The sequence below is a fragment of the Rhamphochromis longiceps genome, linkage group LG16 (assembly GCF_057381845.1).
Source record: "Rhamphochromis longiceps isolate RC_006_pf linkage group LG16, R_longiceps_female_GT1.1, whole genome shotgun sequence".
Taxonomy (NCBI): Eukaryota; Metazoa; Chordata; class Actinopteri; order Cichliformes; family Cichlidae; genus Rhamphochromis; species Rhamphochromis longiceps.
The window spans coordinates 14523932-14541268 of NC_140572.1; the positions used below are offsets into that span (position 1 = coordinate 14523932).

At 40.7% G+C, this 17337-nt stretch overlaps 1 protein-coding gene across 1 annotated transcript in view; it reads left to right on the plus strand.

Moving 5' to 3' along the window:
- The window catches only part of plcl1 (phospholipase C like 1), a 127187-nt gene that overhangs the window by 93450 nt on the left and 16400 nt on the right, over positions 1–17337 (plus strand). Inside the window, exon 8 of the mRNA XM_085383953.1 lies at positions 12567–12929. Within this exon, the coding sequence (XP_085240079.1) occupies positions 12567–12929 (363 nt within the window). The remainder of the gene's footprint in view (positions 1–12566; positions 12930–17337) is intronic.

A 17337-nucleotide genomic window follows, 5' to 3' on the forward strand; every position in this document is an offset into this window, starting at 1 on the left:
TAAAAATATCGATATATTTTCATACGAGATATAAGATGTGACAATATCGTTTATATCGATATAGTCTATGTTACGTTATAATTATACTTGTGGAGCCGCAGATTTGCCTCTCTTTCGTCCACTTTTGTGGACTCCTTCACTGAACACAACTCCGCCTCCCCCATAGCTTCACCTGACAATGACAAGGCAATGACAAGATGAAAGCGGAAAATCTCCGTTAGCGAGTTACCGCGGATGGCCCCGTGCGTGGGGCTGGACGGCGTCAACGTGTTAGCGAGCTAACCGCGCTAACGAGCTAACCGGGCTAACGACATGCAGCCCGGAGGGGCTGCACGGCCTAAAATCCTTTCATTTTCTCAAAACTCGACAGTGCGCCTTATGTATGAATTCTGGTTGTGCTTACTGACCACGAACCGATTTTATGTGGTACACAGCGCTCAGCAATCTGTCAAAAAATGTTTTAATATGACTTTGCTAAGCTACGGAGCTGCACGGCTCGATGTCGGAGGATTACGGCTACCGGGGAGGAGCCTCGCGGAGTGATACATACTGTGTGTGTATAAGGACCACAAATGGCACCTGTTCAGAGACGTGGTGCAGCTGTGAAATCTGTCTCTTTGTTATTATGCTCAGCGTCTATTAGTTTACATTTTGACTGCACAATTGTGAGCTTTTTGTTATGCACAAAAACAACATTTTCTTTTATTTATGGACCATGATTATTTAATAAATGCTGATAATTTATTTTTGAGTAATTTCTTCATGTACATCTATGCTGTATGTAAATAAAAGTGCCCGTGTGACATCTGGGACACAGTGTGACTAAGAACTCTCTTTTTGTTCTTAACTTATGGCTTTAAAAAAAAAAAATCGAGATATATATCTTATATCGCCATCCAGCTAAAAAATATCGAGATATGAATTTTGGGTCATATCGCCCAGCCCTACTCTCCACCATTTGACCGTAGAACTGAAGAAGCTTCTCGGATGAGAGGTGAAACATCTTCAAGTAACTTAAAGAAGTCCAGACGCTTTTCTTTGCAAGCTCCCAAAGAAACTTTTCTTAAAATCAGAATCATCTTAAAGAGTACAAACTATATTTGTCCCCACAAAGATAGATCTGCAAGTACGCACACAAGCAAAACTGTATATTCTTTATAACAGTGCAGTCAAAGCTTAAGAGCAGCCAAGATCTAGTGACTTTTTCACTGCTCCTTTATATACATATACACATATACATTTAAGAGCAAATATCACATTATTGCTCCCACATTGTGTTGCCGACCAGTTCTGTTGTTTTCATGAAATGCAACTTTTCTACCTCAGCATCATCATACCCATCCAGCCCTCCTGTCTGTGACCCAATTAAGTAGATACTTTTAGAGACGTAGGCAGATAAGGATGACTCAAAATGTTTTGTTCAGGGTTGCTGTTGGGCAGAAGAATGAATTGGGAACCAATTAGTCTTGATGCTGTGGTCAAAAGTTCCAAGGTTGAATGACTGTACATGATGCATGCATGCTTTAATGACTTTCAAAAACAAGACTTGAATGAACAAATTAGATGTTTTTTTTTAGGTTTTTCTCTAATACACACAGGGACAAAAGTATACCTACTGGGAAAAAGAATACATACACCCCCATTAAGATTTGGTTAAATGGCCCTGACCAAGGTGCATATCGATCACACACTTTAGCTAGCCATCAACACGTTTCTGGGACAATTCTGGCGGCTATGTGACCGCTCCTCTTGGCAGAATTGGTAGAGTTTATTTAAATGGCATAGACCTGTTTTTTAAACACAGTACACAAATTTCAGAACTGTAAAACACAGACTGTACTGGAAACCCTATGATATTTGAGAATCATAGAACCTAACAATCTGATAAATCAGCATTTAGGGACTCTCGGTCAACAAAAAAAGCATATTGAAAACATACAGAAATCAAAAAGGATTCATTTGAAATAAACTTATGACATAAAAGAAAGGTAAAGAAATGTAAGATATTTAGGACATTTCTTCCATAAGATGAGGTGGAAACCCTCTTAGAAGTGACCTTTCCAATAGTGGATGATGACTGTGTCCTGCAAGTAGTTCTTGTTATAAAATCGTCAACTCCTGAACTTCAGTATAGCTTTGCAAAACTTTTTGGTGTCTATTATGTCTGGGCACAAGTTTCCAGGGACAGCAAGTCTTTCCATCATGTGGGTGACCAGCCATGTGAACAACCCCTTCTTCCTGGCTACGAATCTGGATAGCGTGACATTTATTCATTACTTTTACCATGAGCCGGGTGACAAATAACTCGAGCTGTCTCTTGCTACCTCGGTTGCAGCGTCACATCCTAAAGAGGCTCTTTGCTCGTTTCTTCCTTAGAGACTTTTTCCTGCACTGTGATGTTTGTCTCAGTTATGTCTTTAGATAAAGTGCCTGCTTCTTATTGATGCAAACTAATTTTCTTTCTGAACAATGTTTACTAGCCTCTAATGATGGTGTTAAGCTACACACATACTGCATATGTCTATCTTTTTGTGAAATGTTGGCTTTAAAACCAGCCTAACAGAGACAATTTTGGAAACTGCATTTTGGACAGTCATTGAACTTTTAAAGGCCTGTTTGATGTTTGAAACTTGGGGTTAATATTAGAAAGGCTCAAGGGCCTGGGAATGTATTGATAGAGGTCAACTCTGTTTTGCTTTGCCATAGCTGCGACTTCATTCTGACATAACACACTCCACTGAATAATAAATATGACACACATACCAGAACTACAATACAATAAAAATACAAGTACCACATCATCAGCGATGAGCCCCTATTAGCACCTTTAACTACATAATAAGCAATGTTCCCTCTAATTTTTCATGTGTCTGAGTGAACGCACAAACTCCCTGAGCGGTCCCTTGGACCACTGTGAGCAACAACAGACGTGTGCACTGTGGTCACGCCCGCATCGAATCATCCAACTTACATGGTTTATTAAAATAATCAAATTACAGCATTTATGTTAGACTACTTTTAATTAACTGCTTTAGCCCACTTACAATGAAGATGAAAAAAAAATCTTGTTCATGACCTGTGTAGTGTGTTAACACTATTGGAAGTAAAAATAACTTGAACTCCGACGATTTTGAAAACGCAACTTTATCTTTTATTTTTTTTAGTAAAGCTCTGACTTGTATTATGAGTTTGAGTCTGTGGTCTGGGAGAGAGTCCTGTAACTCTCTGTCTGCAAAATACAGTATATAATGACCAGTGTTGGACAATTATTTATATAGTTACTTCTTTTAAAAAAGTAACTAAGTAATGCAAACAACAAAGTTTTTTGCAGCTGTTTAACTAAAAATGCAGCCAAGGCGTTTTTTTAAATAAACATTTCAAACTATTTACAGAACAATCAGCTGTTCTGCATCAAATTTGATGCCACACAAATTATTTGTGCCACTCCAAAAAATAATTTCTGTCCACTATGAGATAAAGGAGAACAACAGCCTGATACCTGCAGGCCTGACAACAGGAGATGTGTCACTCCTGTAACACCTGTAACGTTCAGTAGCCGCCTCGTTGTTCTGACACACACAACAAAACTATTCACTACACTACACACTAACTACACAAGATTTGCGCTAAATGTTGCAAATCTCTCATCTCAAAACCGCAGTCACTCCTAAAATTTCTTCCCGTTTCTTAACAACTAAATGCCATGTTTTGATTGGTCCACATGGTACATTTTTCGACCAATGGGAAAGGGTGGGGGGTGTTTTGGTTTCATCTTTGCTCACAGGCGGAGAGTGCTTTCGAGCGTTTTCCTTATAAAACGCCGTTTTTACCGTTTCTTCCCGCAGTAAATGTAAACAACGATAGTATTCAGGAAGAAAACTAAACATTGCAGATATTTTTATCATAACTCTGGTTTTACGTGGCCTATCAACACAATTTACAAACTGGTATAAAGTCCACACTTTTTCAATTGTTCCGTCTGTCCTGCTCACATCTCCAATGGCTGTACACGTTGTCATTAATGTGGCTTCACTCCACATCAGCCACGCAGCTTTGCTAGCTAAAACATCGGTGTCGGCACATAAGGACGCTGTCATAGCCTGTCAACGACGTTGATTAGCTGCGTATACGAATGTGAATCGCGTGATTGGCTGGACTATGGGATAAGGTGGCATCGTTCTAATCCCATACTGGAGCAGCCAGTCACTTACTGACTAACACTGCAAAACAGAATTGTTAACGTATTTACTTTAATTTCAATACAGGTTAGAATTTTTTTTGTGCGCAACGCAGATTTTTTTCTGCGCACGCGCGCATCTTAGAGGGAAATTTGATAATAAGTGAATCTTTTTCAGTTTGAGGCACATGACTATAGTCAGGCACAGTTTGCGTCCTTCATTTAGGCACGGCTTCTTTAACTATGTTTTATAAATGCAATGGAAACTGGTCTGGGGTTATTCACACTAGTCTTACAATGTTTTTCAATTTCTTTTTTTAAACAGTCATATAATGATGATATACACCAGGATAGTCAAAATTGCAGCTACCATAGAACAGTTTTCGTTCTCTAGAAGTCAACCGATTTCCTTTTTTTCTCCAAGTGGAGGTAGAAAAGTAGTAAAATGGTAACAAGGCAAGTGTAAAACATGAAAATGGAAGGCAGATATGAAAAAAAAAACTTTGGTGGAAAAGCACTTGCAGGTATTTATTCTGTTTCCTTCTCAATCAAAGATAGAGGGGCATGCATTCGTTTGTGTTTCAGTGTACCCGGCCTTGTCAAGATAAAGCTGATAATGTTTTATTGTGAAGCGTGTTTACCCTGCACATTGAATGAATATTCAGAGACTCGCTTCCAGCTTCATTTGTTCATTTGTGTTTGTGTGTGTGTGCTTATATCCTTATTAACTGAGGGGGAACGAAAGTTCCCTGAAGGTGTGATCTGAAGTGCAATATTTCAAACAGCTCCCCTCTGCAGCATTGCTGTGATGCTTCTGCTATTGTGTTGTGTAATTAATGCTGATGTAGTGCTTCCGTAGCTTTTTGAGTGATGCTTTATAATGGGAAATGATATTGGATGAATACTTTGACTAAGTGATTGTTTTTATCTGTTGTAAACATTTTATGATGCCCATCTTTTACACCTAATAAGAGATGAATTAAGGATTCTAAATTGGGAGCAAATACATATTGTACAGATGATGCTGTATTTCTGTACAAATAACTGAGGTGAGAAAATGTAAAGGTGTGCTGAATTATTGATATAAAAACCAGTAAACATTATTGAAAGTGTATTTAGTTCACACTAAATTCATAATATAATTTTAGAAATCTTACTAAATGTGTAAACCAAAAATGTGTGATTCAAGAGTGACCAAACTTTTTTTTATTTTTTTTATTTATTTACGTTTTGTCTCATTTTCATTGCAAAAATATTTTGTCAAGTGATTTGGGATTGGAGGCACTATAAGACACACTTAAAATCCTTTAAATTTCTCAAAAATCGAGAGTGCGCCTTATGTATGAATTCTGGTTGTTCTTACTGACCTCGAACCGATTTTATGTGGTACACGGCGCTCAAAAATCTGTCAAAAATGTTTTAGTCAGACTTTGATAAGCTATGAAGCCGCACTGCTTGATGGATTGTCGTCAGGAGCCTCTCGGAGTAATCTGGGTCCAAAACTCCATCTGCTTCAGGTCCCAAAGTCAAACAAACACTGTGGCACCACTGAGAGTTAAAAACTGTCTAAATTCTTTCATCTTTAATAAAATGATCAGCGTTGCTGCTTTACCAGGTGCAACAATTAAGTTTAACATCCAGACGTCCATGAAAACAGGATTTATTAACTTTAACAGAGTTAGAAGTTAGCAGGAAGTTAGCTCGCTAGTTTCCACCTAAACATGATATAGCATGTTCTCACTGAGAGATTTCTGAAAAAATTAAAACGTACAGCTCTGCTATCACTTCCAACATAAATGAAGACAGAAAACTAAACAGCAGTGACGTTGGTAGGGTTACTGAAGTTGGGCTAGCTGGTATATAAGGATGTGCTACATGGTAGCGACACAGCTATGTTTTTTTTTTTTTTTTTTTTTTTGACACAGCTATGTTAGAATAACATAAACACAGTGAAGCTGGAGGATGAACGCTAACTTTTTCCCACTGTGAGGCAGGGCCGTGCAGAGAGGTTTAAAGGGGCGGGTGCTCAAAGTTAAAAAGGGGCACATTGAACCAGGCTGAATAACAACAACACACATTCATCAAGAATCTAATATGGGCAACAAGGCAAAGCAAACGTAGCCGATGTTTTACCTGATGGGTACAATGTTGCTGTTGAGGGGTTGCTGCTGCTCCTGCTGCTGATAGTGCTGGAGGGCGGGGCTGTGTTGATCTGAGACTGTAAACATTAAAAAGTCCATAGGAGAGATGGTAGCTGATTAAACAAGTGTCATGAGATAATAACAAAATGCAAAGATTGGTGACAGCACTTGGAACCATAAGGCAACAAAAAACTGTGAGAAATAATTTAGGCTCTGCTAGAGCTGGGCGATAGAACGATAACGATATGTATCGCGATAGAAAAATTCAACTATCGCGATAGACCTCGCCGCTCTTGTCCTCTTTAAAAAGAAAAAAGAAAAAAAAAGAACAGCCAATCCAAATTAAGTAGCGCAGAGCCGAACCAATCACAGCCGCAGCGTCACGTCACGTGACTTGTTACGTACAGCACAAGTGCCAAGCCGCACATGTGTATTTGTTTGGGAAGCAGCCAGCCACCGTACCGCCCGGGTAATGGAGGAAATGAGTGTGCCGACTAGAAAAATCAACCGAGCGTGACCGAAGAGAAAACAGATGATGGTTCCAATGCCGGAGAGATTGTCGAACGGAAGAGCCATAGAAGTTCCGTAGTGTGAAGGTATTTCGGCTATTTCAAGTCTGACAAAAAACAGAGTAGCGTGCACTGTAAATTGTGCCGAAAGCAAGTCTGGAAATACAATAAACTGGTGCATGCGCTACGTCCACACGTACCCGGGTATTTTTGAAAACGCAGATTTTTCTATGCGTTTGCACCTTTCGTCCACATGTAAACGGCGTTTTTGGTCACTGAAAACGAAGATTTTTAAAAACTCCGTTTTTGCATTTACGTGTGGACTAGAAAACAGGAGAAAACGCATCGTCAAAGATGTGCGCATTTTTTGACGTCACACTGTGCGCCACGTTATTGTTTCGGTGAAATGAATTTCTACAATACTGTTAATTCTACTCTCTGCAGTGTTTAAATGCTTACATATACACACAGTTACTGTCCGTCCACACATACGACTCGGTTCTGCTTCTATGCCCCAGCTTTGTTTACTTTTTCCCACCGAGGCTTCTAGACTTCTGATTGGCCAACATTTCTGCACGGTTAGGAATCTAGCGCCACCTGCTGCTTTGGCATGTTCATGGCAGCGTTTTCCTTCATTTCTCCCTTTATTAGTGGACGGGATTATTTTTTAAAACGAAAACGGAAAATCTCCGTTTTCAAAAACACCCGTGTACGTGTGGACGTAGCCTCAGTCTCTGACTGGAAGCGCTAATTCGTCATTCGGCTTTTGTCAGACTAAAGTAACTGTTAAAACTGTTTGAAAAGCTAAGCTATACAACAAGGAGAGATTGAGAATTTCCTTTTAGTTCTCAGTTTATTTGATATTGACAAAAGTTAGTCAATTTTGTCTGTTCTTCTGTAAAACAAACTAAGATTTATTTTTAGAATTAATATTTTGTTTCTAAGTGGAATTGACAATTTAGTCTGTTTCGTTTGTTCTATTTTGAAACTTAAACGCTTTAGCGGCTGCCTTTTGTGTAGTTTGCAATATTTGCCTTTATTTATCTGAAAAAGTCTCATGTTCCTTAAGTACATCTACCCTGTTGAACTTATTATGGGAAATAAATATTTAAATAAAAACAAGCTGCTGATTATTTCACATTTTACTTGTGAGCAACGGCACATTTAAATCTTACAAATATAGTTATTTGGCTTATATCGTGATAGATATCGTGATAGATACCGTTGCAAGAGCTTGGTTCGCATTGCCGGCAATAAGTCGGACTCATTCCCGGTGGGTGATGGGCTCCGCCAGGGCTGCCCTTTGTCACCGGTTCTGTTCATAATTTTTATGGACAGGATTTCTAGGCGCAGCCAAGTGGCGGAGGGCTTTCGCTTTGGTGGCCTCAGAATCTCATCTCTGATTTTTGCACATGATGTGGCTCTGTTGGCTTCATCGGGTGAGGGCCTCCAGCTCGCACTGGAACGGTTCGCAGCCGAGTGTGAAGCAGCGGGAATGAGGATCAGCACCTCCAAATCTGAGGCCATGGTTCTCAGCCGGAAAAGGGTGGAGTGCCCACTCCGGGTCGGGGATGAGTTCCTGCCCCAAGTGGAGGAGTTCAAGTATCTCGGGGTCTTGTTCGCGAGTGATGGGAGAAGGGAGCCGGAGATCGACAGACGGATTGGGGCTGCAGCTGCAGTAATGCGGACGCTGCACCGGTCCGTCGTGGTGAAGAGGGAGCTGAGTGTAAAAGCGAAGCTCTCAATTTACCGGTCGGTCTACGTCCCTACCCTCACCTATGGCCACGAGCTGTGGGTAGTGACCGAAAGAACGAGATCGCGGATACAAACGGCAGAAATGAGCTTCCTCCGAAGGGTGGCTGGCCTCTCCCTTAGAGATAGGGTGAGAAGTTCGGCCATCCGGGAGGGGCTCAGAGTAGAGCAGCTGCTGCTCCACATCGAAAGGAGCCAGCTGAGGTGGTTCGGGCATCTGACAAGGATGCCCCCTGGGCGCCTCCTGGGTGAGGTGTTCCAGGCATGTCCCACCGGGAGGAGGCCCCGGGGCAGACCCAGGACACGCTGGAGAGATTATATCTCTCGGCTGGCCTGGGAACGCCTTGGTATTCCCCCGGATAAGCTGGAGGAGGTGGCTGGGGAGAGGGAGGTCTGGGCCTCTTTGCTTAGGCTGCTGCCCCCGCGACCCGGCCCCGGACAAAGCGGATGAGGATGGATGGATAATGTCATTATGATGATTCCATTTGTTTCACTATCCACTCTGTGCAGGGGCAAAGCTTATTACATTTTTAAACTGTAGAGATACAATAATTTTACTGCTGTAAAATCCAAATTTTGTCTTATTTAAAATATAAATCTAATATAATCTGCTTCTTAATGTATGTTCTTTAAAATACAGCGTGTGTTTTTTAATATATTATAATTATAATCATTATTATGTGGACATGCATATTAGATCGTTTTTTAGTGAAATATAATCCCTCCAGAAAGGCAGGAAAAGCCCGGAAACTTACTTTAAAACTAAATATGTTCTAAATACTTTAAAACTAAATATGTTCCCTAAAACGGTGGACAGAGCTACAGACCCATGACAGCCTTACACAGGTAGCCAGCAGCTATGACCAGCACTACTTGTGCAGTTAATAAAAGGACAGGTAATGTTTGTCACGCTGTTGCACACACAGCACGCTCGTTTGTTTCAGTTCGTCAGTTGCAACAAGACAGCTTACCAACGTGTACGTAATAAGCTAATACTCCTGTGTGCTATACACTACAGTGTACACTGTACACCTACTTACTGGTTTGTCGCATCAGTCTGTGTCTCTGAGTTAACTTGTGTTTCTCCTACAGCTCCGGACCGCAAAAAATGCGCGTGCTCTTTGTGAGCTCGTTCCCGGCTCGTAACCAGCGCGTTCTGCCGTCAAGGGCGACCATTGGTTAAATGTGATCATGTGACTGATGCAAGCCAGATCCTTTTATTTAGCAAAACTGTGATTAATAGTTAAATATTATTGTTGAGGGGCACAGACAGGACTCCGCACGCACACACACATTAAAAAAAATGATAATAATAATTTTTTTTTAAAAGTTGCCTCAACAAAGGGGCACTTTGGGCACCCATCAGGAAAGGGGCGGGTGCTCAAGCCCCTCTAGCCCCCCCCTCTGCACGTGCCTGCTGTGAGGGTTCCCGATGGTTAGGGACAAATGCAATCACATGGCAGGCAGCTGTAAACGGACCAAACTTCAGTCAGGACAACAACTGAGATAATCCATCTACAATACGAGGTTAGTCATTAATATACTGCAACAACATGGGAATCGAGCAGCTGGAGAGAATTCAACATTAATGAATCAATGTTAAGGAAGTGGAGGAAGCAAGAAGAATGAGTTGGGTAAAGTTTGACTTATCTGACTGTTTTGTTTCGCTTAATGTGCCTTATGTATGAAAACTGACCCGTTCATCGACAGTGCGCCTTAAAATGCTGTGAGCCTTATGGTCTGAAAAATATGGACTGTAGTCAAAGGAGCTTGCAAAGAAAAGCGTCTGGACTTCTTTAAGTTGCTTGAAGACATTTCACCTCTCATCCGAGAAGCTTCTTCAGTTCTAAGGTCAAATGGTGGAGAGTCCCAGATATAAACCTAGTGGGAGTAACCCCCCACAGAGGGACAAAAGGACCCCCTGATGATCCTCTAATCGCCTGAGCCAAGGTGGGAAACTGGGCGTGGGTCCCAATCAGCCAGAGTTTCGGGTGTGTTCATTGTGAAACCTGGCCCCACCTTATCATGCGAATTCCTGAGGTCAGATGGCCCAGGATGTGAGTGGGCATTAAGGCGTCTGGGAAGGGATCTCAAAACTGGATTATAGATGGCAGAGAGTTGGTGTCGTAAACCCCCGCCTCTGTTCAAAGATGGTCGCTCACAGTGGACATAGATGGCTTCTTTCACTCCTCTTTCAAACCATCTGTCCTCTCTGTCCAAAATGTGAACATTGGCATCCTCGAAAGAGTGTCCTTTATCCTTAAGATGCAGATGGACTGCTGAGTCTTGTCCTGTGGAGGTGGCTCTTCTGTGTTGTGCCATGCGCTTGTGAAGTGGCTGTTTGGTCTCTCCAATGTAGAGGTCTGAGCTCCTTTGACTACGATGACCTGGATGACTGAGAACCTTCACAGACATATGGAATGTAATTATTTCAAAGGGCTCATACTTTGCTTAATCTACAGCAATACATCATGTTCTAAATCTTGACTTTCAGAACATGTATACTGTAATAGTATATTATTAACAAAAAAATCACTTTGCCACTGTTATTATTCAAAGGCTTGAGCACTGTGGGACATGCCTAACTGTCAATATCTACAGTGAGTTAAAAATATTATTTAAAAATGAGGGTGTGTATTTGCAAAACGGCTGTTTGATCATTGCACATTTGGTCACTCACATAATTACTGATTTCTAATGTGAAATTGATGGCTGCATCTGTTCTACTCGCCAAAGTGGAGCTTATTACTATTACAGCAATAAGATCGCAGTAATGTAAAGGATGTATGCGTATAGGTGAAATACTTTCTAGTGTTTGAGATAAAAGGATACAGATCATGTTTTTAGATTTAACTAGGCAAACACTGCTTGCCTTGCTTGTCTTGGTGGAATGCCATTATTGAATAAACACATTAGATTCAAGATTCAAGATCTTTTTATTTGTCACATACACAGTTATACAAGTATAACACGCAGTGAAATGTGACCTGATACGCTCCTCGACTGTGCAAAATAGTGAGGGAAAAACATTATATACAGTAAGTAAGTACATATATACAAAGAGGACATTATGTGCAATAAGTGAGTGAATTATATACATTAAGTTAAATAGAATAAAACAATCTGGAAATTTACAGGTCAAAATTTGGGAATGAATATTGTGTGAGTGGGGTGTTAAAGTGACATTTGCTGCTATGATATGAGAAGGATCAGGCATGATATGGGAATATGTGAGTCCTGTCTCCGTTCATTATTAACATTTTAATATTCTGAGAGTAGCTTCTTAGTTATGATGACTCTAATCCCAACCCAAGCCCTACCACTAAAACTATTCAAAAAGGGTTTTTGTTTATATTAAATGGTTCTCTCAAGTCCTGGCAACCAGGAAACAAAGAAGATGGCACACATGAAAAACTTCCCATTATTTCCCAAAGTTCAATTTTGACCTTAGACCTCACAGGGGATAATGTTAGCATATGTTACATTGAAGCCACATGCTAAACAAGCCGTTTTTCAGATATTACAAGAAAATGAAAATCTGTTACATGCATTTTGGCCTTGGAAATCTTCTGTCATAAGGTTTCCAATTCAGAATGCCAATATAGGTAGAAATTCCATGTAAAGGGTTTAAATCTAACATTAACCCTATACCCCTGACCCTAAACAGATCTCAGATCTCATTTCAACCAAAAATTCATAGCAGATATCTGCTCTGAAAACCAGGGTAAATTTTTTTCTTCTTCTCTCCCTCAAGTATGAATAAAACTGTGTTTCAGTAAGAGCATGGATCAATAACCAGAATTAGACTTGGAATAATAACATTTAAATTATCCGAGATTTTCCCCCAGAAAGTCTTTTGAGGCAGACGAGGTGTGTTGCATTAATGTAGGTCAGTACTCTGCAAAGTGTTCACTGGCCGTGGTTTTATTTTTGCTCTGGTGCACAGCAGAATGGATTTCATCTCTTTTGTTAATTTCCTGTCCCCAGGTAAATATGCCCGAGCTGGCCTTGCTGCGTTTTGTGGTATTAGACGATGACTACATCGGAGATGATTTCATCGGCCAGTACAGCGTGGCCTTCGAGTGCCTTCAGCCTGGCTACCGTAATGTGCCCCTGCTGGGCCTGGCAGGAGACCCCTTACCTCACACCAGCCTGTTTGTCCACGTGGCAATCACCAACCGACGAGGAGGCGGGAAGGCCCAGCGGCGAGGTCTTTCGGTGCGGAGGGTGGGGAGACGGGGGAGAGAGTACGTCACAGTGAGGCACACTGGTATCAAGGTAGTGGATGAGACTTTTAAGTCAGCCAGTGGCCCTCTCAAAGAAGCGACGGACCTGCGGGAGGATGCTCAGGTGAGACTGGATGTGGACTGACTTTTGATAATATGTGCGACAGGCTTGTGACAGACCCAAGGTTCATTTACATTTCATAAATGAAAAATAAGCAAATATAAATATTTATTTATGAATATATAAATATATAATGTAAATAATATAAATATTTATTTTTATATAAATATATATAAATGACATCCAAACTTTGGTAAAATTATGTTCACTGGATGGCCTCAGAGGTGAAATAGGCTTGTGAACTGACCCAATGTTGATAGGATGCTTAAAAAGGGTGAATGGTGTAGGATTTTATGAATGTTCTGAAATTAGTAAATAGTAAAACTTTATTTATTTAGCGCCTTTCAAGCTATTGATCACAAAGTGCTGTGCAAAGGAAAACAAAAACATTAGACATCAGTACATCAAATCAGTCAGTTGTAAAAAGGTGTGTTTTTAATTGATTTTTAAAAAGCTCAAGAGGTTTGTGATGTCTGCAGACACAAACTAAAGAGGAAAGAGTTCCAGAGTCCTGGTGCTACTACTGAGAGGGCTCAGTCACCTTTAGTCACCTTTGGTTTTCAGCTTCGTACATGGCACAAATAGCAGGCTTTGGTCACCTTAGGGACCTGCTAGGAACATACAGATGTAAAAGTTCTTTGACGTAAGCTGGTGCTTGACCATTCAGAGTCCTGTAAGTGAGAACCAAGATCTTGAAATGTATTCTGGATTGAATGCCAACAGAGTCGGGCGAGTAGCGGTGTGAGGTGAGAAAACGTTGGTGTTTTGGCAGCAGCGTTTGTACAGTCTGCAGATGGTCCAGTGATGCTTTGTTTAGGCAGCTGAATAATGAGTTACAGTAATCTAGTCTTGAAAAACAAAAGCATGAATAACAGTTTCCAATTCTGTTTTTGAGATAATACTATTTAGCTAGGCAATACTTTTTAAGTGATAAAAACATGAACAAACCAGAGTCTGAATGTGACCATCTAAAGTAAAACCAGAGTCATAATTTACCCCAAGGTTCCCGATAAAAGGCTTGGCATAAGAGGCTAATAGATCAAGAGTTTCCATTATTAGAGTTGTATGCTTTTCTGGAGCAAAAACTAGAATTTCATTTTTTTTCCTCATTAAGTTGGAGAAAATTTTTATCCTTGTGTAAGAGATGCAGTTTTGATACCTTGTGCAGCTTAAAAGGATGTATAACTGAATATCATCAGCAGTGATATGAGATATCTTTAAAAGTGCTCAAAGTGTGCTAAAAAACAGAAATAATAAGGGCCCCAAAACCGAACCCTGAGGTACACCAAAATGAAGATGGCTTAAAGAAGACCTATAATTTGAAGTAGCTACACAAAAAGAATGATCAGAAAGATATGAAGTAAACCACTGTAAGGCAGATCCCATTATACTGGCCCAATACCTCAACCTGTCAAGCAAGACCTGGGGATCAACTGTATCAAAGACTGAGGTTAGGTCCAACATAAGGAGGACAGGACAGTTTCCTGTGTCACTTTGCACCAAAACACCATTAAAGATAAGAGAAGAGCTATCTCTGTTAATGTTCTTTAAAACAGCAGTTAGCTGCTTAGCAACATTTTTCTCAATAATAATTGGTCTATAGCTGCCCAAGAGAGAAGGGTCTAGTGTGGCTTTTTTAGGATAGGGTGACTAACCGCATTCTTAAAGTAAATCGGGACTTGACTCGAGGCCAGAGAGGAATTAACAATATGAGGGCTGATGGAGCGAAAAACATCTTTAAACAGGGAAGCAGGTAAAATGTCTAAACAACAACAGACTTTCACAGAGCCAACTGGGTTGGTTCAGGAAGAGAAACAAGTATAAAATGATCTAAATTTACAAGCTGAGCTGGGGCAGAAATGGACAGCTGACAGAGAAAGGTTATTTCTAATATGAGTGATTTTTTTTTAAATTTTCACAGTCGATGTCAGATGACATGGGAACAGCAGGTGAAGCAGGGGTAACAATGTTATTAATAGTGTTAAACAGAACCTTAGGATTGCCTGTGCTTTTAGAAACCAGACTGGAGAACAGGCAGCCCTCGTTTCTCTAACAGAATTAGTAAAAGACACCAAAATATCTTTGACATAAATTAAATGAACTTGCAAACGACTTTTCCTCCACAAGTGTTCAGGTTTCCGGCAAGAACGCTTTAAAGAGTGGATAAGGCCATTAATCCACGGTGAGGATTTTAAAACAGATGCTGATCTCTTTGTAAAAAGGACAGACACTGTCTAAAATAGAAAGGCAATAGTGGTTAGTCAAGACATTTACATCACTAACAGGAGATAACAGTAAATTAAAACCAACACAGTAATGATTAGAAATAACAACAGGGGCAGATAAGATCCATGTTAAAGCCCAAGGTTAAAACAAGAGGGTGTCCTTTTGTGTAAAAGAGGCCAGATACATGCTGGGTAAAATGAAAAGAGTTCATAAGGTTGATGAAACTCCTCGCAGAAAGAGTCGTCATCGATATGAATATTAAAATCACCAGAAATAACTAGTCTGGACAGATTCAGGGTGAAAGACAAAAAGTAATTTGAAAATACTTTGATTTGACCGCGTCGTTGGTACACTATAGCGCATGAAATAAAATTCTCGAACTTTAAAGAGCAGCAGCTCAAACGAAGAGAAGTGACTGACTTTGGATGAATGGCTGGGAAACACCGCAGCAAGGCCTTCTCCTCAGCCCGACGTCCGTGGCTGGCTGATTAAAGAATAACCCTCCGGGCACAGCTCAATGAGGGATGCATAATCTGAGTCGTGCTGCCAGGTTTCAGTGAGCAGTAAGAAGTCCAGTTTTTTGGAGCTCAGCTCTCAGGTAGAATTAGACTTGTCTGTAGAGTGAATAAGAGAGTGGGGGAGGAGGAGGAGGAGGACGAGGCAGCGACAAAGGAGTCAGTGAGAAGAGTGGAGGAGGATTATAAATACCAGCGAAAATAGAACCTGGTCGCTCAGCTCCCACCATCTTATCACTGAACACCAACATGTATGGGTGGGCAATGTGAAAAGAATCCTTTTTTGCACTGGATCTGTTTTTAGAGAGGTATATTGTGATGTTAATATATACCTTATACCCATATATGTGTTGAAACTAGGACTTTCTTGTTCCTGGAGGTAGCGGCTCTGTGCATAAAACCAGTTGTTTAGGTACTCCAATACAATCCAATGCCTCTATACCATTTACCAAAACTGGTTTGACCCAATGATAGGCTAAATCCCAGAAGGCATGACGTGACCTTATGTGAACGATAATCCAGAATCAGCCCAGTTACACTGGCCAAAGCCCAGGTGCTGAAAACGAACGAGGCGTATGTAGTGTCCAAACTGATACTCACACACATAATACACAGTCCCTCTGAACACTGTTAGTGAGCCACAGTGAAGTGTGGCCACACCAGGCCTTAATCAATTCACCTGACTACGTGATTCAGATGACCTGGAATAGCAACTTTAAAGTATAGCAGAAGGCAGGGGACAGAAATACTTGTGCTTTTCTTCTTTCATTCACTAAAAAGTTTTGATATGAAATACTTGCTAAATATAATTTTACAATGTAAAATAGAAAGAAATTAACTGGGAATGTTTAAAAGCACAAAGCAGGATAAGACAGATAAGTCAGTATTTAGGCATTACTGTATAAGATAAGATACAGCCAGGAGTTCGTGGAGACCACCCATGCAGTTAAAAGAGTCAGTATTGGACTTAAAAGACCTAAACGATGTAACTTCTTGGTCTGAAGCCAAACAAAAAGACTTCCAATTGTGTAGAAGTTTAAGGACGAACAGCCCTCGCCTACTTTGCTGTGTGACCTACAGTATAAACTTAGCAGGTGATGTTATAGTCTTAATAACTAGTTACAGCAATTCAGTTCAATTTTATTTACATTGCATCAAATCACAACAATAGCTGCCTCAGTGAGCTTTATAGTGTAAGGGAAAGACCCTACAATAATACAGAGAAAACCCACAAAATTAGACAACCCCCTGTGAGCATGGAAATGGCGACAGTGGGAACGAAAAAATCCCTTTGAACGCGAAGAAACCTCTGTCAGAATCAGGCTCAGGGAGGGGCAGCCATCAGCCACGACCGGTTTTTGGTGAGCTGTGGACGACGAGACAAAAGATACACTGTGGAAGACAGCCAGAGATTAGTAACAACTAATGATTAAAAGCAGAGTTAAAAAACACTCAGTGCATCATTGAAAGCCTCCAGTTGCCAAAGACTTAGAGAGATTTAAAACTAGAGAGCATGTCTGTTTCCTGAATCCAAACTGAAGGCTGGTTTCACACAAGAGGAGTCTGAAAGCTGAAGGCTCTGCCTCCCATTCCACTTTTAAATATCATAGGAACCACAAGTAAACCAGCAGGCTGATAATGAAGTGCCCTGTTGGGGTGATAGGATACTA